At 39.8% G+C, this 27,857-nt stretch overlaps 1 protein-coding gene across 12 annotated transcripts in view; it reads right to left on the bottom strand.

Moving 5' to 3' along the window:
* Positions 1–27,857, bottom strand: part of ZNF438 (zinc finger protein 438) — a 207,508-nt gene that overhangs the window by 92,711 nt on the left and 86,940 nt on the right. For 8 of the 12 annotated variants that reach the window (XM_059892515.1, XM_059892523.1, XM_059892518.1 and 5 more), the window contains one exon: positions 4,444–4,521. The exons of 1 other annotated variant lie outside the window; for it this stretch is intronic. In XM_059892515.1, coding sequence (XP_059748498.1) covers positions 4,444–4,445 — 2 coding nt within the window. In that variant the 5' untranslated portion in view covers positions 4,446–4,521. Of the gene's footprint in view, positions 1–192; positions 289–4,443; positions 4,522–19,347; positions 19,475–27,857 lie in introns of all 12 variants that reach the window. 3 more of the 12 variants (XM_059892517.1, XM_059892522.1, XM_010811223.4) reach the window with 2 other exon arrangements.

Here is a 27,857-nt window from a genome sequence, read left to right as displayed (position 1 = left end):
AATTCTGTGAAAGCACGTTTACAAAATGTGACTTTCATACTTGGGCTTACTAAAAACTTCAAAAATATAAACTGTTCTGAGAACATTAACATTATTGCTAGTCTGACACATCTATGACTATTCAACAGCCTGAGAATTTTCCAGGTCCTCACTGGCTACAAACATTTCTTCAGTATCTACTAGAGTCCAAACCTGTTTGATATGGTGCAGAAATGAATCATCTCTTCTGGTGAATGAAAGGGGGTCCCTGGGATGCTGCCAGGACTCTCTCCGCTGCACCTGAGATACCTAAATCAGGGATGAGATACCTAATTCAGGGATGCAGCTTGCACATGATGGTGGTAGGGATTATAAAACTGACAAATGTCATTTTGGAAGCTTTATAGAGCAATGTTAAGATGTGAAATACCACAAAATCTGTCCAAGTCATCTCATTTAATGTTTTAAGGTTTTTACTAGTTTTTCTCTTGACTTAAAAATCTCTCTTCTTCCATTGGGTTTTATACCTATAAAATCATACCGAAATTCACTAGCTTATTATTCTCACAACAGTATCAAATGGTCAGTAAAACGGGTTTTAGTCCCGTAGGACAGCCAAGGGAACTGAACCTGAGAGCAGCTTTGGTTGTCAGTGGGGAAGGAGAACCTTACTACACCCAAATCTGCCTCCAACCTCCAATTTCAAGTCACTGATCTTTCTCAACAAATAAAAGGCACATGGGCTTGTAGGATCAGGCTGTTCAATTAGTGAGATGATCAGATTTGGGATTGAAACCCAGATCTATCACCGACTAGACCTCTGACCTCAGATTCATTTTTTAAACATTTCTCAAGCCCAAATTCCTCCATTGTAAAATGGAGTTAAGATCCTAAAAGACACATAAAGGACATGGTGCAGAGCAGTACTCAACAGATTTAATTTCTCCTCTCTCCCCTTTCTTGTACAGGCTCCTTCAAGTCTAAGCAGACCATTCATCATCTGGTTAAACATTTGGATGATTAGTGAAAAACCTAAGTTTTATATAGTAAAAAAGTGGAGCTATTGACAACACAACAATAAATTGTCACAGGCAAACAAGGCCACAGCAGAAAGTGCTGTCACATAAGCACTATTACAAAACAGCCAAGAGAGTGGTTCTTTTTTTTTTTTTTAATCCATGATGTTGAATCCTTTTTTAAAGGAGACAGGTCACATCAAAACATCTCATCTTGAATTTATTCTCTGCCATCTAATAAACAAGGCCCACTGTTGCCAAACATAAATTATTTAAAACACACCAAAGAGATGAGAAATGTGTTCAACTAATGCAAAATTTGAGAGTTCTGAGTGTGGATACCCTGGCAGCCTTCTCGTCCCACATCAGCCCCCAGGATTACCTGGGGTGTCAGTGTCACAGGAGAACTAAAATTCTAACTCCTTTCATCTCCTATCTGCTGGCTCCCCTGGGTGAAGATGGGGTGCGGGTGCTCATGGACCAACCCCAGCAGGGGATGGGCCCAGAGAGGAGGTGGGGGGCTGCAGAAACGGGCAGGAGACGAGCACAAATTCAGAGCAAGGATAGCTGCTCCTGTCAGGAAGCAGGCATGGGTCTGCTACCAGAAAAATGAAGCAACTATCAAATTCAATGCTAAAAATATTAAAGTGCATAGCATAATTTAGACTACTGCTTCAAATTTCAATGAGATGCTGGAGAATTATGTGCCAATAAGTATGGTGTATGTGACTCTGGCTATTGGCACAATCCCGCAGAACTGGGGTTATGTTATTGCATGTGTGGGTGGTTATTAAACGCTTTATGCTTAAGCTAAAGGTCGTATTCCTCCTGCACATAACTTCAGTTACGATTATGAGTTAGACTTGGTCCATGAGCAGACAATGGTCTCCTTCCATTAAATGCAAACTGTGGGAAATTACTGTATAAGTTGCCAGGCTGTGAGAGAAAAGAGATCACACTAATGAGGGTGAAGTGGTGTAATAGGTTCATAAAACAAATCATGCCAAGCTCAAGAAAGATATCGTCAACTCCCAGACACCCAAATTAAAAATGACCCCCCATGTGACAAGACAACTGAAGCACTGTTTACCATCCTCATCTACTGTGGGGAGGGTCAGCAGAACAAGAGCCTCCTTGCCCTCAGTTCAGAGCTCATGAGAGTACCAGTGACCTAGAGCTAAATGTTTCTTATGCAAATATTGGAAACCCAAAAGCTCCTGTCATGAGGGTGTTTAATGGTGGGGGGGCGCCCTGCCAGAGCCCCTGCTCAGACTTCCTACTGCTCAGGCTGCCCAAGAAGTCCCTATTTTGCTTCCAGGACATGAGAGATATGCTTCCATATCCAGAGTCAGAGGTTCTCTACAACAGCGGTCCCTAAACTTTACAGCATCAGGGACAGGTTTGGGGGAAGACAATTTTTTGACAGAATGGGGCAGGTGGATGGTTTTTGGGTGATTAAACACATTACATTTATTTCTATTATTATTACATTGTGATATATAATGAAATAATTATACAGCTCACCAAAATGCAGAATCAGTGGGAGCCCTGAGCTTGCCTTCCTGAGCTCAGCCAATAATGGGAGTGATGCTGCTGCTGCTGCTGCTAAGTCACTTCAGTCGTGTCCGACTCTGTGTGACCCCATAGACAGCAGCCCACCAGGCTCCCCCGTCCCTGGGATTCTCCAGACAAGAACACTGGAGTGGGTTGCCGTTTCCTTCTCCAATGCATGAAAGTGAAAGTGAAAGTGAAGTCGCTCAGTCGTGTCCGACTCTTCGTGACCCCATGGACTGCAGCCTACCAGGCTCCTCTGTCCATGGGATTTTCCAGGCAAAAGTACTGGAGTGGGGTGCCATGGCCTTCTCCGATGGGAGCGATGGGAAGAAGCTATAAACACAGATGAAGCTTCACTCACTTGCCTGTGGCTGACCTTCAGCTGTCTGGCCCAGTTCCTATCAGGCTGTGGACTGGTACCAGTGGCCCATGTGTTGGGGATCCCTGCTCTACAAACAGTGTGATATGTGGTGGCTGCACCAGTACTTATGAGTTAAACAATCTTGGGAGGGCAGACTGAGAAACTTAATGACTATTTATAACTGTTTTTGTGGAAAAATGTTTTCTGCATTCCAAACAATGGAACTGGACATGAACTTTGGGACCACAGTTTATTTCTGAGGCTGGGAAATGACTGTGTCTTGCTAATTACACCACGGCCAGTTTTCCCAGGGCAAGATGGCAGCATGGTGGTCTGCCAGGGGGACAAGACGAGGATGAATGGTTGCCATGAATATGGACCATGTGTGTCTGTAAGGATGTAAGATAGAGGGGAGGATGGGAGAAAAGCCCAGGCACATTCTTAATTTGTTAAACAAATACTGAGCATCGTTAAAGGCTACGCTGAACGCTGTGCAAGACAAAACTACATTAGACAAAATGTTTGATTTTCTGGTCCTAAGATAGACACCAACACACACACACACTGACGTGGCAAGGTAAAATATGCTGAAACAATGATAAAGAAAATCCTGGGTGAAGTCAGCAGAGAGAAAGAAAGCTCATGCTTCTAGCTAGAGTGATCAGGGGAAGCTTCGTGGAGCACTCCACACCTGAGCTCAACCTTGAAGGTTTGCACAAGACTTCAACAGGCAGAGAAACCAGAAAGGGAGGAGCAGGGGACATTACAGAGAAACACTAACAAAAACAGTCCAAGTCGAGATGTAGAGGCAAGAACAACAAGGAGATTTCAGAGAACAGGAAGAAAGCTCAGCTGGCTAAAGATGGGGACATTTTAGGAGCTTGCTTGAGGGCTCTGAATGCCGGCAAAGGCATGGATTCTATCAGCAGTGAGCGAGGAGCCACTGAAGGGTTTTTAAATTATTGGAGTGGCTCTACATGCATATCTATAAGGCAGCAAAAATAGGATAGACGACAGAATGAAGACAAAGACCATGAGGAGATAATTATAATAGTTGGAATTGGTTAAGATGACACCTCAAAGCTAGGTTTTTGGATAAATAGCTATGTATTTATGGTTCCAGTGATAATTACTAAACATCTCCCTTTAATTATCAAGAACATATTCAGAAAAGCCAGACTTAGAAACTGAAAATATATTTGCTACAATGGAAAACCATTTTACAAACATTAAGTTTGGCCCATAGTTGGGAATTGATACCTAGACTTGGTACAAAATAAAGGTTGGTCATGAGGTGCTACTCTAATTTTTAAAGTAATATCTTGAATTTAAACATTATATTTTCAACAAGCACATGAGATTTAGTGAGTAATCATCTCTCCAATATCTTCCAAGACCAGTGATTCAATATACAAGGGAACTATAAGATATTCTGAACAATTGAGCCTTGAGAAATCATCAAAGGTGGTGAACTTAATTCTTCACATTTTAAATCAGTCTTAAACTGGTGCTGAGCGATGTGGGTGGACTTACATGAGTTGACTCGACTTAGCAAATGTCTTCTAAACTTCACGTTTTCAGTGCTGGCTGAGACATGGCATTCATTTTTATCTGAAAACAAATGTAATGGAAGTATGAAAGAATTGATAGGTAGCTTACAGAAGCTAATTAGATGACTGCACCTAAAGATCATAAGAGTTATATTTAGTTCTAGAAAACTGATACTTAGGTATAATTTAAGAACCTAAAATAAAAATTCAAGCTATGCTCAAAGACTTCTAAAATAGGAGGTATAACATTTTCTTCCTATGTTTTTATGTCAATCTCCTAAAAGTTCTGGAAAATAATATATTTAAGCTTGATTTACAATAGATCATTTAAAATCTAGCCACCAATCAAGCCCTACTCAGTACTATATCATGGACAGCAGGGAGAGGTGAAGTTGAGTTAAGATATAGCTCCCGTCCTCAGGAAACCCACAAACCACCAGAGACACACAAACATGAATAACTCCACATCAAGGCACACACGGTAAATGCTAAAAATGGTACAAAGTGCTACTGGATTTGGAGGGGGCAGGGGGTGTTAGTTCAGTTCAGTCGCTCAATTGTGTCCGACTCTTTGCGACCCCGTGAATCGCAGCACGCCAGGCCTCCCTGTCCATCACCAACTCCCGGAGTTCACTCAAACTTACATCCATCGAGTCGGTGATGCCATCCAGCCATCTCATCCTCTGTCGTCCCCTTCTCCTCCTGCCCCCAATCCCTCCCAGCGTCAGAGTCTTTTCCAATGAGTCAACTCTTCGCATGAGGTGGCCAAAGTACTGGAGTTTCAGCTTTAGCATCATTTCTTCCAAAGAAATCCCAGGGCTGATCTCCTTCAGAAGGGACTGGTTGGATCTCCTTGCAGTCCAAGGGACTCTCAAGAGTCTTCTCCAACACCACAGTTCAAAAGCATCAATTCTTCGGTGCTCAGCCTTCTTCACAGTCCAACTCTCACATCCATACTTACTACAGGGAACATATGTGACGGCTTTGTATTATGGACTGAACTGTGTCTTCCAATCCCTTCCCCCCTCCAATTAATGTGTTGAAGCCCCAATGCCCTAGAACCTCAGGGTGTGATTGTATTTGGAGATAAGGCCCTTTAAAAGGTGACTAAGGTGAGGCCTTTAGGGTGGGCTCTAATCCAATGTGACTGGTGTCCTATAGTAGGAAGAAGTTAGGAAACACAGAGACACACCAGGAGAAAGACCACATTTGGACACAGCAAAATGATGGGCATCTGGAAGCTAAGGAGAGGAGCCCCAGGGAAATCAAGCCTGCAGACACCGAGATCTCAGAGGCCTGGTTTCCAAGACTGAACAGACAGATTTCTGTTGTTGAAGTCACTGGTCTATAATATTTTGTTATGTAGTCCTGGCAAAGTAACATAGTCTGTAATGCTGCTGCCAAGTCGCTTTAGTCGTGTCTGACTCTGTGCGACCCCATAGACGGCAGCTCACCAGGCTCCCCTGTCCCTGGCATTCTCCGGGCAAGAACACTGGAGTGGGTTGCCATTTCCTTCTCCAATAGTCTGTAATGGTGACACTTAAATTCAGTTTTAAAAGAGATAGGACTTTTAGCAATCAGATAAAGGTAAGGTTTGGAAACAATATTCCAAGAAGAAACAAAAACTATATTTTAGGCACAGAAGCCACAATACAGTGTGTGAGCTTGGGAAAGTCAGTATGCTTCTGTAACAAGAGCATTGTTTGGTGGAGAGGATGAGAAAAGTAGGTGGGGGAGGTAGGGGGAGGGGAAAGCAGGAGGGAGAGAGGGACAGGAGACCCACAGAGCAGCAGACAAACAAGGACTGCAATGCGGGCTCCAGGTCCTACTGTGAAAGGGCTAAATACTACCTTCAGTATATGTGGTTTTATCTTGTACATAAAAAGAGCCATCAAGGGTTTTCAGTAGAAAACTCATTCAAATTTATATTCTAGAAAGATGGTTCTGCTTTTAGAGTTACTACAAGAAGACTGAAAAGGCAGTGAGACCTGTTTTGTTACTACAACAGTCAGGATAAGAAGAAACCAGGGCAACAGCAATGGAATTAAAAAATCAAAAATACAATAAAAGTGTGCTTGAAAATGAGAACCAGAATAACCACCCCATAAGGTAGGCAGGACTGAGAGCTGGACCAGTTACCACCATCCAGTCAGACAGTCACTAGTGCAGCATCCTCAGCCTCCACAGACTTTGCCTTTCAATCACAACCATGCGTTGTGTGCATCCCTTAAAGAAACTGACCACTCCAAAAGACTCACCTGACTTCTGGCATCTCACCCTAGAACTTGAAAGCCCAAACATAATCAATAAAAACCCTACACTCATTTCCTAAAGCAGCCCCCTACCTACCCCCATATCTGTGTGGTCACTCTTGCTATAGCAAGTCAATAGGGAAGTCTGCTTATCTCCAAAAAGGTTTATTTATTTGATAAGCAGGCTTTCCACAAAAAACTGATGTCTATCAATGAAGTCAAAGAAGAACAGCCAAAGAACGAAGCACCCTGTCTTGTGTTTTCAGAGCAGAAGGAGGACTAAGAATAACTTAACAGTCACTCATGATCTTAGAAAGAAATTTCAGGAGGGCAATAAAAGAAAACAAAAAAATGGAAGAATTAAAGAAAAAGGAGAAATGGAATTAACTACCAAACATTATTCTTTTAAGAGGCCTTGCATAGTTTGAATGTAAACCCGAATCTTCAATAAGAGTTACTATTTTCTTTTTAATGAGAGTAAAAGGAAGGAAAAGGGATTAATAATGAAGCAAAGTCAAGAGAAGGTAGAGTTAGCCATGTTAAGAAGAGAAATTGTTCTTTCTTCATGGTTAGAAATGTAAGAAAGGATGGGTGATGGATATGGATAAAAATTATTGTGTGTAAGGGTGTAAAATTGAGGGAGTTAAGGTCAATAACAAGGCCATTTACTGTGATAGAGAGGAAGGAAGTTAGGGAGGGAAGGAGAGGTGGAGAAACAGTACATAAATGAAGACATATCTGAATTTAAGGGCTTAAAAGAAAAAAGTTAGAGAAGAGAAAGGGGCTTTCAGCATCTGAGATCTTGAAATGATTCTGACTGACAGAACTGAGCAACTTAAAGAATAATGAGTTCTGAGTATCAGAAATCCCAAAACATGAATTAGAAGAAACAGATATAATCACACAGTGTGGTGTGCAAAGGACAGTTTCAAGTGTGATGCTGACATGATTGAGGAAGTTAGAGTGGTGGCCCTCTTGGAAATCAACCAATAACAAGCCTTCGAAATGGGAGATGGCAGCATAAGACTTAGCAGAAAAGGAACTGACGCACAAGGTGGCACCTCGATCCTGAATTGACAGTGGAGAGCAAAGGAACACATCACCCTCCCTTTAAAATCTAAAGATGCTCAACATCACTCATTATCAGAGAAATGCAAATCAAAACCACTATGAGGTACCATTTCACACCAGTCAGAATGGCTGCGATCCAAAAGTCTACAAATAATAAATGCTGGAGAGGGTGTGGAGAAAAGGGAACCCTCTTACACTGTTGGTGGGAATGCAAACTAGTACAGCCACTATGGAGAACAGTGTGGAGATTCCTTAAAAAACTGGAAATAGAACTGCCTTATGATCCAGCAATCCCACTGCTGGGCATACACACTGAGGAAACCAGAAGGGAAAGAGACACGTGTACCCCAATGTTCATTGCAGCACTGTTTATAATAGCCAGGACATGGAAGCAACCTAGATGTCCATCAGCAGATGAATGGATAAGAAAGCTGTGGTACATATACACAATGGAGTATTACTCAGCCATTAAAAAGAATACATTTGAATCAGTTCTAATGAGGTGGATGAAACTGGAGCCTATTATACAGAGTGAAGTAAGCCAGAAGGAAAAACATAAATACAGTATACTAACGCATATATATGGAATTTAGAAAGATGGTAACAATAACCCGGTGTACGAGACAGCAAAAGAGACACTGATGTATAGAACAGTCTTATGGACTCTGTGGGAGAGGGAGGGTGGGAAGATTTGGGAGAATGGCAATGAAACATGTAAAATATCTTGTAGGAAACGAGTTGCCAGTCCAGGTTCGATGCACGATGCTGGATGCTTGGGGCTGGTGCACTGGGACGGCCCAGAGGGATGGTATGGGGAGGGAGGAGGGAGGAGGGTTCGGGATGGGGAACACATGTATACCTGTGGTGGATTCATTTTGATATTTGGCAAAACTAATACAATTATGTAAAGTTTAAAAATAAAATAAAATTAGAAAAAATAAATAAATAAAAAATAAAATCTATAGACTTAGAAAAATTAAAAAAAAAATTTTCTTGAGATGGTTGTGGAAAAAAAAAACAAAACAAAACTGGCACTACCTACAAAAGCCAGGTTTAAATTCCTGGGGAGGAAAGGGAAGAAATCTGGGGGTAAGATCAAAGTTATAGGGACTTCCCTGGTGGTCCAATGGTTAAGATTCCATGCTTCCAATGCCAGCGGGGAGGCGGGGAGGCGGGGGGGCGGGGGGGGGGGTGCTGAGTTCAATCCCTGGTCAGGGAACTAAGATCTCACATGCTGTGTTTCTTTGAAAATGTTAATAAAGCTGACAAACGCTTACTAAGAAAGAAAGAGAAAGCTCAAATTAATAGCATCATATTAAAAAAAAAAAAGACATATTGTTTAATCTGAGCTTTCTCTAGTTTATTTGAATTCAGTTTGCACATCTTTTTGTAGCTTTTTGAGATGGAAAATTATACCTTATGTTGAAAACATATGCATTTAAAGTTATCCAATACTATCAATAACCTCAGATATGCAGATGACACCACCCTTTTGGCAGAAAGTGAAGAGGAACTAAAAAGCCTCTTGATGAAAATGAAAGTGGAGAGTGAAAAAGTGGCTTAAAGCTCAACATTCAGAAAATGAAGATCATGGCATCTGTTCCCATCACTTCATGGGAAATAGATGGATAAACAGTGGAAACAGTGTCAGACTTTATCTTTTTGGGCTCCAAAATCACTGCAGATGGTGACCACAGCCATGAAATTAAAAGACGCTTACTCCTTGGAAGAAAAGTTATGACCAACCTAGACAGCATATTCAAAAGCAGAGATTACTTTGCCAACAAAGGTCAGTCTAGTCAAGGCTATGGTTTTTCAAGTGGTCATGTATGGATGTGAGAGTTGGACTGCGAAGAAGGCTGAGCGCCGAAGAATTGATGCTTTTGAACTGTGGTGTTGAAGAAGACTCTTGAGAGTCCCTTGGACTGCAAGGAGATCCAACCAGTCCATTCTGAAGGAGATCAGCCCTGGGATTTCTTTGGAAGGAATGATGCTAAAGCTGAAACTCCAGTACTTTGGCCACCTCATGAGAAGAGCTGAATCATTGGAAAAGATTCTGATGATGGGAGGGATTGGGAGCAGGAGGAAAAAGGGACGGCAGAGGATGAGATGGCTGGATGGCATCACTGACTCGATGGACGTGAGTTTGAGTGAACTCTGGGAGTTGGTGATGGACAGGGAGGCCTGGTGTGCTGTGATTCATGGGGTCACAAAGAGTCGGACACAACTGAGTGACTGAACTGAACTGAATACTCCCTAGGCATTACTTTGTGTCTCACAAGTTTTGATACTGTTCAACATATTTTGACCATGGTTGTATTTCTTTGACCCTTGGATTATTTAAAAGCATACTATTTATTTCCCATGCAAATATAGGCTTTTTTATGTTTCAGTTATATATTTCTAATTTAATTCTACTGCGTAACATATACTACATGTTATCCTTTGAAATCTGTTGAGATTTGCTTTTTGGCTTAGTACATGTTCTATTTTGGTAAAAATTCCTTGCATGCTTGAAAAGAATGTGTATTCTGCAGTTGTTGGGAATAATATTCTATGAATAGCAATAGGTCAAGTTAATAACCTTGTTTAAATATTCTATCACCTTACACTTTTAACAATCATGTTAAAAATCTGCTTGTTACACTAGTGGTTGAAAGAAGGTTGCAAAATTCTGCAACTATGATTCATCTGTTCTCCTTTTTGTCCTGTCAATTTTAGCTTTATGTATTTTCAAGTTATGCTGTTAGGAACATATAAATTTAGCACTGTTCTGTCTTCCTACTGCATTGATCATTTATCATTATAGAGCATTCCATAATTCATTCTTCCATAAGGATTACTCTGTCTGATATTAACATATAAGATTTCCTTAGTCAGTATTTGTTACAGTGTACCTTTTATTTTTTTCTATATCCTTTTATGTGAAATATGTCTTATGTCTTAACTATACATTGTTGTCTTTTTTTAAAAATCTAGTCCAAAAATTTCTGGTTTTAATTGGAAGAAGAAGCCAATTTATGTAATTTAATTATACTTAAAGATACTTTCATGTTATTAATTTTCTATTCATTCCTTCTGTTCTTTTTTTGATACCCAATTTTTTAAATTATTTTATTTTACCTTTGGTAAACTTTTTGTTTAAACATCTTTGTAATATTTCTAGCAATTATCTTAGAGATTAAAAATACTTCCTTGATTTCAGATGACTTTTACCACTTCCTGGGTGAGACAAAAAAATGTTAGTTTAACTTCACTTACACCTACTAACCCTTTGTTCCACTGATTTTAAATATTTTATTTCTAATTATGTTTAAAGCCTCACAAAACATTAATATTGTTGCTTTCAATGGTCTGAAATCTTTTATATTTATTCATAGGCTTTCCTAGGCTCCTCACTTTTCCTGAGGTCCTATGGCTCATCTGGGATCACTTTTCTTCAGACTGAATAACTTCCTTTAGTATTTTTGCACTATGGTTCTACTTGTGATAAAATCTCCCACCTTTTGTCTAAAAACATTTTTTTTCTGCTTTCATTAAAAAAATATTTTTGCTGGGTACAGAGGTTCAGGTTGGCAGTATTTTTCCTTTCTGCAAGTATTTACGGATGTCATTCCTTAATGTTCTGGTTTTAATAATGTCTGTAGGACAGTCAGCCACCTTACTGCTGTTCCTTTGAAGGTAGTGGAGCTTACTTCGATTGTTTCAAGATTTTTTCTTTATAGCTGGTTTTCACAAGTCTCACCAAGTTGTACCTAGGTGTGATTTTCTTCATATTAATCTTGCTTGGGGTTCACTAAGTTTCCTGTGCTCCTTGAATTTGTGGATTGCTATCTTTAATCAGTTTGGAAAACCTCTGGTCATTATTTTCTCAAATATTGCTTTTCTCATTCTCTCCTCTGGGGACTCCAACCACATGAACGTTAGATGAAGTGACTTGATCTTATGTCTCCTAAGCTGTTTTGTTCTTTCCATTCTTTTTCCTTTCTGAGATTGTACATTTTCCCACTGAACTGTCCTTTAGTTCACTAGTTCTAGTTATTTATTTTTTGTTGTGCCTACTTTGCTCTTAAACTCAAATCTTAATTTCAGATGTCATATTTTTCAGCCCTAGGATATCCATTTGATTATTTTTTTAAATATTTCCACCTTTCTATTAATATTGTTCATCTTTTCATCCATTTTTCTAACTGCTTCATTTCCTTTAGCACATTTACAACAACTATAAAATATTTGTTTGGTAACTTCTAGATCTGTATCACTGGCAGATCTGCTTCTATTTATCTTCTTTGAACATATATATATTTTTTTACTTTTTACATGTCATATAACATTTTACTGTATTCTCAATATTTTGAATGTAATAGCCATAAAACTGTGGCTGACATTATTTTCTCCCAGTGAGGGTCCATCCTTCCCTCTATTAGACTGGTAGGGTAAGGAGCTGTTCACGTCCATCTAATTATTTTACTTCTGGTGTAAAACATCTCAAAGGTGAAATTAATTGTGCTTATTGCAGCTGCACCCTAACCCTACCACAAAGAGACTGTCTCCTAAGCACTGCAAGACTGCAGAAGACATCACTGCATATTTCCAGCTCAACTTGCCAACCTCCCATCCTGTCTCAAGGCTCAGTAAACAACCTATGGGGAAAACCAGCTGTGTGTCTGAAGACTCCCCAGGTTCCAGTTCAATATGTCAGACTATGTGATAACCAAAACTTCCACGGTTTCTCTTTTCCCTCATAGAGTCTCACTTATACAGCAATCTTGATCCTTAGCCAGTGTTCATTTTGAGCACACACACTCAGGAAAGAGGATTTCTAACAGTCTCATCTCGTAGGTGCTCTTCCACTTTTGTTACTTCAGTTCATTCAGTATTCTTTTCATTCATAAGCTCTTCAAAAATATGACTGTGCTTGAGTGACAGAAATATTTTGAAACTCCTCCCATTGAGAAGTGGGTACACATGTACTTTCCAAGTTTTGAATCTGAATGGCCTCTTTGACCAATAAAATATGGTGGCTATGACAAGACACCAGTTTTTGGGTCTAGAACTTAAGAGACATGGACAATTTTAACCTCTTATATCTAGGAATATATGGAAGGCACTGAACTGCCACTAAAGAGAGCCAACTAATCTTATCGATTAAAAAGCTTTTGTTTTCACCAATTTTTCTCCATCATTTGTCTGTTTTATAATATTCTATTTTATTGATTTCTATTTCTTGTTTTCTACCTTCAACTTACTTTGGGTTCATTTTAATTTTCCAGCTTCCAAAAGTGAAAGCTTAGATAACTGGTTTTAGACTTTTCTTCTTTTTTAATATCTGTATCTTAAAGCTATACATTTTCCTCTAATCACAGCTTTTGCTGCATAAATATTGTTCCCATGTGTTTTCATTTTTCATTGAGTTAAAAATATTTTCTACTTTTTCTTGTAATTTCATGGAACCATGCTTTATTTAAAAGTGTGCTATTTAATCTCTAAATATTTGGGGAAGGAATTCTAGATATTCTATTGCTATTCATTTCTAATACAATTTAGAAACAGTGAAAGAACATGTCCTGCATAGTTTTAATCTTTTAAAATATATTGAGACTTGTTTTATGATCTAACATATGACCTACCTTGATGAAAATTTCATGTGTTCTTGAAAAGAATGTGTATTCTTCTATTGTTGAGTGCAAGATTCTATAAATGTCAATTAACTCCAACTGGTTAACAGTGTTGTTCCAGATTTCTTTTTTATTAATATTTTGCCTACTTATAAATCAAATGCTGAGAGAGAAGTGTTTGAGACTAACTACAACTGTAGTTTTGCCTATTTATCCTTTATGTTCAAGGGTAACAAGGCAGTATATGTCACTGTGCTTATTTAACATATATGCAGAGTTCATCATGCAAAACACCAAGCTGGATGAAGCACAAGCTGGAATTAAGACTGCCAGGAGAAATATTAATAACCTCAGATATGCAGATGACACCATCCTTATGGCAGAAAGTGAAAAGGAATTAAAGAGACTCTTGATGAAGGTGAAAGAGGAGAGTGAAAAAAGCTGGCTAAAAACTCAACACTCAAAAAATGGCTCTGTACCAGTCTAGCGAGATGGGATGGGGAGGGAGATAGGAGAGAGGTTCAAAAGGGAGGGGATATATGTACACCTATGACTGACTCATGTTGAAGTTTGACAGAAAACAACAAAATTCTGTAAAGCAATTATCCTTCAACAAAAAATAAATACATTTTTAAAAACTGGAAAAAAAAAAAAATGAAGACCATGGGCATCCCTCCGGTCCCATCACTTCATGGCAAACAGATGGAGAAAAATTGGCAGATTTTATTTTCTTGGGCTCCAAAATCACTTTGGATGGTGACTGCAGCCATGAAATTAAAAGATGCTTGCTTCTTAGAAGAAAAGCTATGACAAATCTAGGCAATGTATTCAAAAGCAGAGACATTTCTTTGCTGACAAAGATCCGTAGAGTCAAAGCTATGGTTTTTCCCGTAGTCACATATGGATGTGAGAACTGGACCACAGAGACGGCTGAGCACTTAAAAAAAGATGCCTTCGAATAGTGGTACAGCAGAAGACTTTTGAGAGTCCCTTGGAGAGCAAGGAGATCAAACCAGTCAATCCTAAAGGAAATCAACCTGAATATTCACTGGAAGGACTAATGCTGAAGCTGAAGCTCCAACACTTTGGCCACCTGATGCAAAGAGCCAACTCATCAGAAAACACCCTGATGCTGGGAAAGACTGAAGGCAGCAGAAGGGGATGACAGAGGATGAGATGGTTGGATGGTATCACTAACTCAAAGGACATGAGTTTGAGCAAACTCCGGGAGATGGTGAAGGACAGGGAAGCCTGGTGTGCTGCAGTCCATGGGGTTGCAAAGAGTCAGACATGACTGAGCGGCTGAACAACAACATCCTTTATGTTCTGTAAATTTTTATTTCAAGTATTTTTAAGCTCTGTTAATGGACTCATAGATATTTAGGATTGTTATTTTTTTTGATAAATTGATTCATCATTATGAAATATGTCTCAATATTGCTAGTAATAGTCTCTGTTCTGAAGCCTATGTTGTTGTAATTAATATAGCCAATCCAGTTTTCTTAGTGATTAGTGTTTGCATGGTATATCTTCTTCAATTCTTTTACTCATAACTTGTGTTCATATTTGAATAGGATTTCTTGTGAACAGTATGTAGTTAGGGCTTGCTTTTTTATCTAGCCTGATGATCTGTCTTCAGAGCATTTAAATCATTTATACGTAATGTAACTATTTATATGGCTGAATCTGAAATAATAATCTAGCTATTTTCTAATCTATTCTTTGTTTCCTTTTCACATTTTTTCTTGCCTTATCTGTGACTGAATATTTTTTAGTATTTTACTTTATCTTCCCTGTTGGCTTATTAGATGTACCTGTTTCTTTTGCAGTTTTATTGCTCTGGTGTTTAAACTACAGAGCTTTAACTTACCACAACCTAAGTTTTAATAATATTTTGGACTTCCCTGGTGACTCAGACAATTTTATCACTTCAGAAATAAGAATTTTACAACAGAAGATATCTATTCCTTTCTTCCTGTCTTTTGTGCTACTGTTACCATCATTTAACTATAGTAAGACTGTCATCCTGGAGAAGGTAGGTGTAAGCACTCTGACTGACAGCCTCAGCCAAAATTAGCTTTTGAATGATTCTTATCAAAGTACCAGAAATGTAAATATGAAGCTGTCTTAGAGACTTGCAACCAGCTCATCCTTCAGCTGAATGCCACCAACTAACCTCAGCTGATGCTACATGGAGAAGAATAACCACCAGCTGAGCCTGCCCTTTGCACTGACTTACAGACTGTGAAGTACAACAAAATGACTGTTTTTCTAAGACTGTAAGTTTTTAGGTAATTTGTAACAGAATTAGATAACCATAACAGATACTGGCACATGGAAGTGGGGGCTCTGTAATAAAAATCTTAAAATACTGACATTGGCTTTGGGACCAAGTGGTGAGCAGAAACAGGGAGGTCCTTAAAAACACTGTTAATGAAAGCCTGAAGGACATTAGTGAAAATGTTAACAGATGGAGAAATGACAAGCCCTCTTACATGGTGGTGGAAATTGTGCAACACTATTCCTTGCATAAAAAAGAAAAGAGAAAACGTGCCCAATAAAGTGGTAGATTTGGCTAAGGAGATTGCCAGGCAGAAGGTCAAAGTATTAGTCTCTTTTAGCCTAGTATAATACGGGATTCAAAGAGAAAGGTAAGTTAACAAAAGAACTGTTCCATTTTCAAGCAGAATTTAGAGCTAACAAAAGAACCATTTCACTTTCAGGAATTTAAGGAGCCAGGACTTGCTCTTTTCTAAAACAAAACATTTCCTCGTCCCCATTCTGCCCAGACAGAAAACTAAGATATAGCTTCAAAGTAAAAAGTCAAGTTTAGGGCTGTCAGTAAAGCATGGTTTTGGGACAAAACTTTCTAGAATGTGACTGTAAAATACCATGATTACATGTTATATCTAATTCAGTTCTAAGAATCTTAAGAGTGTGTGCCTCATAAGACTATCTTTTTTAGATAAAAAACCTATAGGAATTTTGAGGGTGTCCCTTTTGGACTCTCTTTCAAACAGAAAAGCTTCACAGAATCTTATGGGTATCATCTTATAATGCCTTTACTCACAGTCTGAAGTAGAAAAAAATATATCTCAAAACAAATGTGAATGTGGCTTCTGTCTAACAGAGTGGACTATAATTTGATACACAGGAATTTCACAAAGTTTTTAAAAGAATTATGTCATATAGGGCTGACAGGAGCAGAAAGAGAAAAAAACTGAAAAGATGCTTCTGAACTCTCAAATTTCTGCCAGCAGGAAGCAAGGCTGGCAAGACTATCCAGTTGTAAACATGAACCATTTTTTATATAAAATGATGGATGACTCAGAGTTGCTAGGGTGAAGTCAGGAGCCATGGATAATCATTTCCAGGGAGTAAAAATAATGTTAGTAAAGAAATGACAGCATTAGGATTTCAAAATTACTATGAACCAGTGAAAGCTATGCACCTCTTGCTTCCTGATTCTGAATGGAAATGCTTATTGCAGTGATTCTATGCCTGCCTCTCTAATATATGCCGAATAAATAACTTGTCTCTTGAGGCAACTACACCAGGCGAGCTTTCTGCACGTTTGGACCTGACTTAAATGACAAGGTCCTGGACCTGAAGCTTGAGAATAAAGCCATAGACGGATGACAACTTCGGATTCTCAGAAGGGGCTGAGTACATTTAGAATATAGGAGGAATGTAAATCATCTGTGGCCAGAGGGTGAACTGTAGCACAGTAGGATGGCCACACATTCTCTGATACCTCTTCCACTGAAAGGCCACTCTATGTCCCATCTCACTGAAACTGGGGGGCTCTGGCACTGCTTTGACCAACACAATATGGTAGAAGTGATGTGGGGCCAGTTTCCAGTTTTAGACCTTCCTCTATAGCATCATCCTTCCCATCTCTTGGAAAATTCTCTCTAGGAGTCCTAAATCACAACAGGACAAGTCTGACTCCCTTGAGACTCTGCTAAAAAGGTCATATAGACACATCTTCTACCTTTGTCCACACACCATATACGTGCGTAAAGATATCCTAGATCCTCCAGAGCATCTAATCCATCTACCAAATGAATACCATCCAGTGATCTTAGTCAGTGCAATGTGGAATAGAAAAATTACCCAACTGAGACTTGTCTGAACTCCCAACCCACAGAACCATGAGCTATCCAGAACAAACCACTCAGTGTTGAGGCAATTAATTATGTAATAACAGATCACTAAAATAATGTTATTTTGTAATTTACCTAGGCTATTGCAGGACTCACAATGTCCTGTGTCTAGCCTCTACTACCAAACTGGAAAAGGAAGCCTAGACCCAGGTCTTACTCAGAAGTAATTTGCAAAGTTCATTATAAGGTAAAATTATTTGTTAGAGATAAAAAGGCCAATATTCTCAGAGATACTATAAAACAATTTTCCAAACATGACAAACTTCAACCAAGTTGCTGCAATGAAAACCAACCATTTTCATCTTACTAAATAAGCTACTGTTTGTATATAATTAAGCTAAAACATGCACACACAGGTTGTCCTTTAGTTCATTTAACAAATGCTTATTTAGACTCTTACTCGTGATTAAAACACAACGAGAATTACAAATATAAAATTAACACCATTTGTAGTAGTCTCAAGCAGTGATTTAAAAAGAGAACATAAAGAAATACTGCTGTGTTAACATAAATTACGAAGTCCAGACCAGGTAGTAGCCGTTACTAAGGGGATAACATATATGTATAACGCACACGTGTATGTGTATGTGCATGTTGACATTCCTATCTTTGTAAACGGGAGAGTGCCTGGTGCCAGTGTGTGCATATATGCGTGTGTGCTCAGTCTCTGTGCAACCCCACAGACTGTAGCCCATCAGGCTCCTCTGTTCATGGGATTCTCCAGGTAAGAATACTGGAATGAGCTGCCATGCCTTTCTCCAGGGTGTCTTCCTGACCCAGGGACTGAACCTGCATCTCCTGCATCTAATGCACTGAAAGAGGACTCACCTGATTCTCATTCAGGGCTCTCGGCCCATATCCATTCTGATGGCCTTACGCTGACTGGTGTAAAGCACCTATCTGTGGAGAAGCCTAGATTCGAGGTGGTAGGACCAAGGTCGTACACATCTTTGCAGAACACATGGTACCAGGCACGATGCTGTGTACGTCATCATTCTCTAAGTATCTCTAAGTATTTGTCCACTGATTAACATTACTATTCAGTGCTCTAGGACGGTCCTAAGGAATAACTATTTGGGAGAAAATATAAGCATTCTTCCATCATTACAATAATAAATGGGCTTACTGGTTTTAGGAAATATTAACAGCCTATAATTTAAGTAATTTGTGACTAAATGTCATTTTTCTCTATGACTGAGCAGTGCCACAGTTAGCCAGCCAGGTGGAAAGCACTTAGGGACTTGGACACAGACTGTTGTGAGGAATTAACTGTCTAATAACAAAAAACTCTGAACAGGATCTATCATTAGAGACGAATTGGAAAAGTGAGAGTTAAACTATTAGACACGTGCTTAATGACATACATACAGACCAATTTAGAATCTACACAAGTAATGTCTACTTCACATGTATTCAAACAAACCTCTACTGAAAGCCGTCCGTGTGACAGGCTACCTCAGGCTCTGGGAAACTGAAGGGAGAATGAGAGACAACAACGAGTCACATTGGCTTTCTAAGGCAGATCCAAACGAAATCAATCTAAAAGTTCCTCTACCTGCCTCCATGGGAAGCCATGGATAAGGTGCATAAAAAGTATTTTATCTCACTACCTGAAGCCATGCAAACAGTCTACTTGGCCTAAACACTGGCAAACTTTAATTATCCTAGAAACCCCTTCCAAGAGACAATGTTTCATTTCTGTCCATCCCTGAATCCTTAGGTTCCCGAGTTGGACGGTGGGAACACGGCAATGTGCTCCAAGCAACAGGAGCAGACTTACCCTGAGCTGTGTTAGAGGGAAGCTCCTCACGGATGAGGCCAGGGCTGGAATAGGTACTGTGTCCCTATCCATCAGTAGCTGCTGACACATACAGTGCTTCACAGGAACATGTCATTTGCTCCCAAAACTTTAGGGGGAAAGGGAAAAATAGAAAACCTTTTGCCAACCACAAAAATATACATTTTAAAAGTTGTGGAACAAAAATGAGCTGCTATATACTTTAAAAACCAGACAAAAAGTAGAAAATAAATACCACCCTACGCTCAGCTACTACGTCCTGAATTGAAGCAGAAATGTTGCCATTTCAGCTAAGTGGCTTTACATGACATAACTAAAAACACTCTACCGATCACGTAAGCTAAAAGTAAGATGGTGGCATCAAAATTTACCTTTTTCCAATCAGAACCCACTTTTCAAATGTGCTTTTAGAAGGAAAAAGGTAATCTCCGCTAGATCCATAGGGCTTTGGTTTACCTAGAAATTCACCAGTCCAGGAATCAGAAGATTTTTAAATCTAATATGACAACAGATTTGGTTGTTGGCTGCTAATGTGAATTTTAAAACTAATCCGTTAGTGCTCTGTTCTTGTTTTAAATCAAAGGCATTTCTTCTGGGCTGCAAATTAATGAGAACAGCTAGCCTATCGCATGGACCAAGAAGGGGTTTCTAATCTTTAGAAGCAGGAGGTCCCCCTACATACATGATCACCTGGGACAAACTTGGCTAGCACAAACTGGTGAGAAGGTTATAGGAGCCTGGGAATGTTTAACATCAAGAGAGGAATTACAGCTCAGTAAGATCAGAGGGAATTACACAGGAAATGTGAACAGTAACCCTTTCATATCTCCGTGCCCGCTCCCACTGCCTGTGTGATAAATGAGGTCCTGCAGCCACCCAGCTATGTGAATACACAAGCCAACTACAGAGGGGGCCTGGGAAAAAGCCATTGTATACACACACACACAAACAGCACAGCATAAATTTATGATGACATGATAAAATCATGTCCCTCCAGAAAAAAAGCCTTTAGCCTTTCTAACTGCCACATATGCACTCCATCACTGCCTTATCCAACAAGGGCCCTAAGTAAAAGTCCCAAAGAAACTTGAAGAATCAGGCGGGGGTGGGGAGGATGGAAGATTTGGCAGACTCTTCACAAGTAGAGAAACGTGGCTCCTCTGAAGCTGACCAAACAAACAGGTCTCCACCCTGGCTTATGTTTAAACATCTTGTTCCTAGTCAGTCTGTAGGGAAAACATTCTTTCCACAATAAATAATATGCAATCAAATCGGAAAATTCTTACCCCATCCTTTATCTACTCTCTGTAGAAGTTTCTTCTGTATTGTAAGCCAGAAGCTTAGAGAATTCAACTGATTGCAAACTATTTTTTTAAAGAGTTGCTTAGGTATAGTCAAGGCACATTAAAATATTTCTAGTTGCTAATTATGGAAAAGCAAGTGTGACTTGCAGATTCTGGACTCCTTCAGAGACCCCCCTGGTTAGGATCTCAAGAAGCAAAGCTACTCTAGCCACAACTGCCTCTGAGAAAGGAGGAAATGTTCAGCTTCTATAAATAGGTGAGTCTGAAGGAGATTCATTAAAAAATAAAACAACAACAAACAACTAAAAAACCCCATGGCGCTCAAGACAGTAAGAATACATAGGGGGAGTAAGATAAAATGAAGGGGAAAATATCTTCAGTGGTCTAAGTCTAAAGTATGGAATGGAATTTTACAGGTTACCCTGAAATAAGATTTCACTTTTTCCATTGGTATAACCAGGTTAGGGACGGTCTACCACAAAGAGTAGGTCAAGAAACCAATGAAAGTGAATACAGAGATGACAAAGCAAATCACCAATGAAAATTAAAAGGCTTGGGTTTTTGGAACTATCCAGAAGAGGGAACAGTAAAACCAGAGAATTTTTTTTTCAGCAGTGTGCCTCCTCCAAAGTACACATATCTTCCTCAAGCAGCAAACTATACCAGTAGTGATCCTGTATGGTGACTGGTGGGTTTTCCTGATGGCTCAGTGGTAAAGAATCTGCCTGCTAATGCAGGAGATGTGGGTTCCATTCCTGGGTGGGAAAGATCCCCTGCAGAAGTAAATGTCAACCTGCTCCAATCTTCTCACCTAAAAATCCCATGGACTGGCAGGCTGCAGTCAAAAGGGTCACTCAAAAGAGTCAGACACACACACACACAGGGTGAGTGGCAGGTCACACACACACGCAGGACACCCACACAGGACACACACACACACAGTGAACGGCAGGTCACCCAAAGAGCAACTGAGATTTTCACAGCTTCTAAGCAAGGATCAGTTCTCATCACAGACTAGACCAAATGGAAAATCAATGGCGCTCTCTCCTTATCCAGAATTGAGAGCTGACTTGGAAGGTCTCTTCATCATTTTAACCCCATGTCTCCTTCTGACAAACATAAAAAAACCTCATGCCCTCTTTGAATGATGAGATTTGAGGATAATTTAAGTGCTGCAACCAAAAAGAAGACACAGCAAGGTAATTTCTGATGGTTTTTTCAAACCATGTTCTACTGCAACAGAATTTATTAACAAATACTTTCCTATATAGACAGATACTAATTAACACCTGTTTACTTTTCAAGACAAAAAGGCCAAAATGTTTACAAACACTATGTATTAATTACAATGAAAAGATATTTCTTGGGACACTGGGTATGTCTCTTCCATGAGTTACTGCAGATGATCTTTTCAGTTCTTACACTAGGCCTGAAGAAATGCTGGCTGTACTTCAATGTTTGTTTAGGCCTTCCCTGGTAGCTCAGACGGTAAAGAATCTGCCTGCAGTGCAGGAGATTTGGGTTCGATCCCTGGGTCAGGAAGATCCCCTGGGGAAGGGAATGGCTACCCACTTCAGTATTCTTGCCTGGAGAATCCCATGGGCAGAGAAGCCTGGTGGGCTACAGTCCACGGGGTTGCAAAGAATCAGACACGACTAAATAACTAACACTTTCACGTTCAGCAATAGGGCCCCAGCTCCTACCCTGAAGATTACAGAGCTCTGATACAGTGTTCTCTTCCATGGAATAAAGGACAGAGGAAAGCAGTTACATTCTTAGGACAGAGGCAACAGTGAAAAAGGCAAACTGCAGACGACCTCGACAACAGTTCAGATGACAAAATGACAGAAGCATCACCCGATATTTGCACATTCACACAACGCTTCACAATGTATAAGACACTCCATGTAATTTCACCTCAACTTTACTAAGTGGATATTAAGAAGAAGAGGGCAGCAGAGGATGAGATGGCTGGATAGCATTACTGATTCAATGGACATGAACTTGGGCAAACTCTGGGAGATAGTGAGGGACACAGAGGCCTGGCGTGCTGCAGCCCATGGGGTCACAAAGAGTCGACACGACTTAGCAACTGAACAACACAAATGGATATTATTATCATTTCACTGAATATTACTAAGTGGCCTTTTCAAGTTTTCCCAGCTAGCTGAGCAGCAGAGCTGAGATCTAAACCTTCTGACAGCTGTCCCACATAGTAAAGATCTTTATTTTGTCAAGAAATCTTGAAAATATCTTTATCCAAATTCTAAACTCAGAGTACACATAATAAGCAGATTTTTTTTTCCTCAACCCACACAACAACCACTCCCTGTCTACAAACTGCCATAAAAATGATCAGAGTTTCTGCAACTGTAGCTTTTACCAGCATGGCCAAGAGCACGGTGAAAAGCATCTTTCAAAATTTAACCTCTGTGTATACCCTATGACTGATTCACACTGATGTACAGCATAAACCAACAAAGCAACTATCCTTCAAGCAAAAATAAATTAATTAAAAAAAAAATCCTGCTCACACCTAGGACTTGTACCCTATAATTGACCCCCAAATAAGGACATCATCACAGGCATGGGCTCTGAAAATCATTAACTACTGAGGAAATGTCTGGGGTGTCTGTTCTTCCTTTAGGATGAGTCAATCATGACACATGTATGACCAGCTCATTCCTGAAAGGTGAGCATACCCCCAGCCTCTGGCTTAGCAGAGACACATACCTCTCGGGCTGGCTGGAGAAACCAATGGCACAGAAGAACGAATCTCACAGAAATAAAAGTTATATTCTTAACAATTAAAAGCAATCATTCTGCTTTATTTTTGAAGTTGTACTAAAGAGTGATGATTAAATTACATTAGTAATTTAATGTAAATGTGAGATAGAATAACGTTGGAATTTTACTCATATAAAATCAGTTTTTACTCACCTCTGAAGCCTATTATGAAGACTGGGAGACAAAACACATGAAAGATGCTAAACATCTTGCCTAGCACATACTAACTACTCAGTAAATGTCAGCTGTGATCAGCAACATTACTGCTGTTAAACACAAAAGGTATAATGGAAGGTCACACTTAAGTGAACCAGCAAAACGTAATACATTTGTGGGTTATTGTTTAACACCTACACAAAACACAAGTATCTCTTCTAGACATATAAATACATGTATTTAAGTATTCAGAACAAGATTTGGAAGAATAAATGGCAAGAGATGACCCTGGGACTGAGATGGTCAAAGGTAATTTAAATCTCATGTTTAAGGTTTTAAAAAAAAATTATGAATTCCTTGTATCAATAAAATTAATTTTAAAGAAAGCAAAATAGAATAATAAAATTATACAAAGTATTATTGTATTTTCAATTGCATTGCTGATTTCAGTATTACATGAAAAAGTTTATTTTATTTGTAGATAGGGTCCAAGTGAGGTTCTAAAGCTCCTGTTCTTTACTAACACCATTCAAGCTTTATATCACAGACTGCTTTCAACAATCTTCCTAATGATAGTCCTGTTCACCAAACTGAAAATAACTGTCAGTGCAAAAAAAAAAAAAATTCCTTACAATTTTATTAACTTTTAAAACCATTCAATGTATTTAAGATCCAAGGAGGCTTTCAATATCCAAGAAGCCATACATCAAAACAGCTTTACATAAAACAATTACCTTTTTGCCTCACACTCTGTGTGTGTTTATATCTCATAAACCACATACAGAAAGTCAAGTTGTGGATTCACTTTAAGGCCAAAGAGTTGCCTACTTAAAACCATCATAACAATTTCCAATGTCTTGAGGGTTGCTCTAATTAAAAACCTCTCCTCCTAGGCTCTTCCTAACTTCTAATTCTTTGTCTGTACCATTTTGATGCTGGTTTTAAAATTCTAACTTTCCTTCTCGTTCACAATCATAACTTTGACTTTTTCATCCCATTTTTCTTCCTCCAGATCACCTAAATGGGCGCCTGTAAATTGTACTCAAACCAGGTCACAAAAGCTCTTATTAACTTCCTCAGAGGAGCAAATAGCAGGCCTCCTGTGGTTCAGGCATGGAAGGACCACAGGCCCAACCAGCTGGGACCCTGCAATTTACAAATCCAGCTTATAAATTAAAGACCTCTAGTGCTGTAAAAAGGGACAGACATTTCAACAGATGAGAAGACAGAGAAAGCAGCCTCTTATTTGACCAGGAGGACATTAAGCTGAACAGAAAACCACACCTCAAAGAGCTGTGGATTCAGTGTTTGTGGGAGGCAATGTGATCTCTTTTAGATATATTTATAATTCAAGAAAGCCTTTCTCTGTAAATAAATGGGGGATAGTATTTGATCAAAAGGGATCTTTCTATAATTTCAAATAAAAAATTCTAGGTATAATTTGTATAGTTTGTATATACATACTGTGAAAATTCTTAAAGAGATGGGACTATCAAACCACCTTACCTGCCTCCTGAGAAACCAGTAGGCAGGTCAAGAAACAACAGGTAAAATCAGACATGGAACAAAGGACTGGTTCAAAACTGAGAAAAGAGAATGTCAAGGCTGTATCCTGTCACCCTGCTTATTTAACTTACATGCAGGGTAACATGCGAAATGCTATGCTGAATGAAGCTCAAGCTGGAGTCAAGATTGCTGGCTGAAATATCAATAACCTCAGATATGCAGGTGACACCACCCTTATGGCAGAAAGCGAAGAGGAACTAAAAAGCCTCTTAAAGAGGGTGAAAGAGGAGAGTGAAAAAGCTGGCTTAAAACTCAACACTCAAGAAATGAAGATCATGGCATCTGTCCCATCACTTTATGGCAAATAGGAAACAGTGGAAACAGTAACAGATTTTATTTTCTTAGGCTCCAAAATCACTGCAGATAGTGAATACAGCCATGAAATTAAAAGATGCTTGCTCCTTGGAAGAAAAACTATGACAAACCTAGACGGTGTATTAAAAACACAGAGACATCACTTTGCCAACCAAGGTCCGTCTAGTCAAATCTATAGTTTTTCCAGTAGTCATGCATGGAGAGTTGGACCATAAAGAAGGCTGAGTGCCAAAGAATTGATGCTTTCAAATTATGGTGCTGGAGAAGATTCTTTAGAGTCCCATGGACTGCAAGGAGATCTAGCCAATCAATCCTAAAGGAAATCAACTCTGAATATTCATTAGAAGGACTGATGCTGAAGCTGAAGCTCCAATACTTTGGCCACCTGATTCGAAGCGCCCACTAACTGGAAAAGACGCTGATGTTGGGAAAGATTGAAGGCAGAAGTGGGCAACAGACAATGAGATGGTTGGATGGCATCACCGACTCAATGCACATGAGTTTGAGCAAACTCTGAGAGACAGTGAAGTACAGGGAAGCTTGGTGTGCTGCAGTCCATGGGGGTCTCAAACAGCTGGACGTGACTTGGCAACTGAACAACAAGTTGTTGTACGTAAAGCACTAGACTGTGCCCAACACAAAGCAAAGCACTGTACAATTCTGGGCTATTATTATTTTTAACATCAGGAATGTGTACCTCTGGGGCCAGAAAGTTAATGAGCACAGCTTACAACAACCACTGAAGGAACAGGTGCCTTGAGACTGCTTAGTTCTTTTCTTAGAGCAGGTTCAAATTTCCTGTATCATTCTCTCCTGTGCATTCTAACTACTGATGTCTTCCTACATGTCTCTGCACAACTGGTGCTCTGCATACCTGGTGATGCATTTCACTGTGAATTCTAAATGTCTTGAGAACAGAGACTCTATCTACTTCACCTGTAGTCTCGGCATCTGATGCAGCATCTCCAGAGTAACTGCTCTATAAAAACGCAGTGGAAACATAGTATTAGCCATCTATCTATCAGCCTCATTCAAGTTCACTTCCTGTGAAGAGAGGCTACTGAATGTTGGTCTCTGTACCCCAGAGGCCTACCACACAGTGGCACTTAATAAAAGCCTATCATCTACATTTTTTATCCAAGTTTCAAATTTATTCTACATTTTATTTGACTTATTCACAGCATCTATTTACTGAAAAAAAAAAGCATTTCTGAAATGAAATGATTCTCTTTTTTTCTCCCCCAGAAGCTCTTCTAGAGCGGAAAATAAAACTTTTCAATAACTTTTTAGTCCTCAGAGCGATGACTACAGCAAAGAGAAGCAATGATCTTTTCTCCACACTGTTCTGGATGGCGCCTTTGTGGAATCATCCTCCAGAACTGAGCCAAAACAAAGCCCTTCTTCAGAAACAGTCACCCTTTGACTGTTGCACAGATTTCATTCAGTCAGTGCTGTGTCCTTGCTCTTTCACAATTGTGACATGTTCATTATCTGAAAACTCTCTCTGCCTACCCTACTTGTGATCATGCCCAGCTCAGTTTTTGACAAAAAGCCAGCTTGGGCAGCCCCCATTGCTGACCTTGTGAAACAAGATTTCAGTATGAACAGCTTTTGGATCACTCAGGAGCTCATCAATGAAGGATCTGCACTGTGACCTTCAGGTCTGATGCCTGCTTGTGAGACAAGCTGGGACCTGGGACCCTTTGCTACAGGGCTCACACCTGGACAAAAGTCTCCTCAAGCCACAAAATACAAAAAACTATAAGGGACTAAAAATAACTGTGCGCATGCATAGCTAGGGCAAATTATGGACAAGAAGATACACAAAGACCAAAAAGAACCCAACTTCCACTTCTGAGGAGGGAGGAGCAAGAGCAGAGTGTTGGGACCAAAAGCAGGGTACTGCACACATGCTCCCTGCACGCAACACCACCAAAGGGGTGGGCAAAACACCCAAGCCATCCCTCTGGCCCAACTCCTGGACCTGCTGCCCCTACCCTCACCCCATATAAGGAACTAGTTCAACCCACCTCAGGAAGCAAGCAAGGGCACGTGTTCTTTTCTCTGCCCTCAGCTGTAGCAGGGGCCCCAATAAAGCCTTGCCTGAATTTCTCACCTAGCCTCTTATCAACTTCTGTTGATTTGGGAAGGCCAAAAACCATGGTCTGTAACAGCTGAAGGTCACACGGCGGATCTATCTCCCAGGACCCTCAGTCTCAAGACACACACACACACACCAGGGACAAAGGCAAGAACCTTCTGGGAGTCTAAATAAACATCTCAGTTTTCTCAGGGAAAGATGGTAATTTCACAGTCCTCTGAGTCATTCTATCACCAGATCACTTCCAGGTGTTGTAAGTGGGG

Source organism: Bos taurus, chromosome 13 (assembly GCF_002263795.3).
Source record: "Bos taurus isolate L1 Dominette 01449 registration number 42190680 breed Hereford chromosome 13, ARS-UCD2.0, whole genome shotgun sequence".
Classification (NCBI taxonomy): Eukaryota; Metazoa; Chordata; class Mammalia; order Artiodactyla; family Bovidae; genus Bos; species Bos taurus.
Note: the sequence above shows the minus strand (reverse complement) of the source record. Positions and strands in the feature narration are given on the sequence as shown.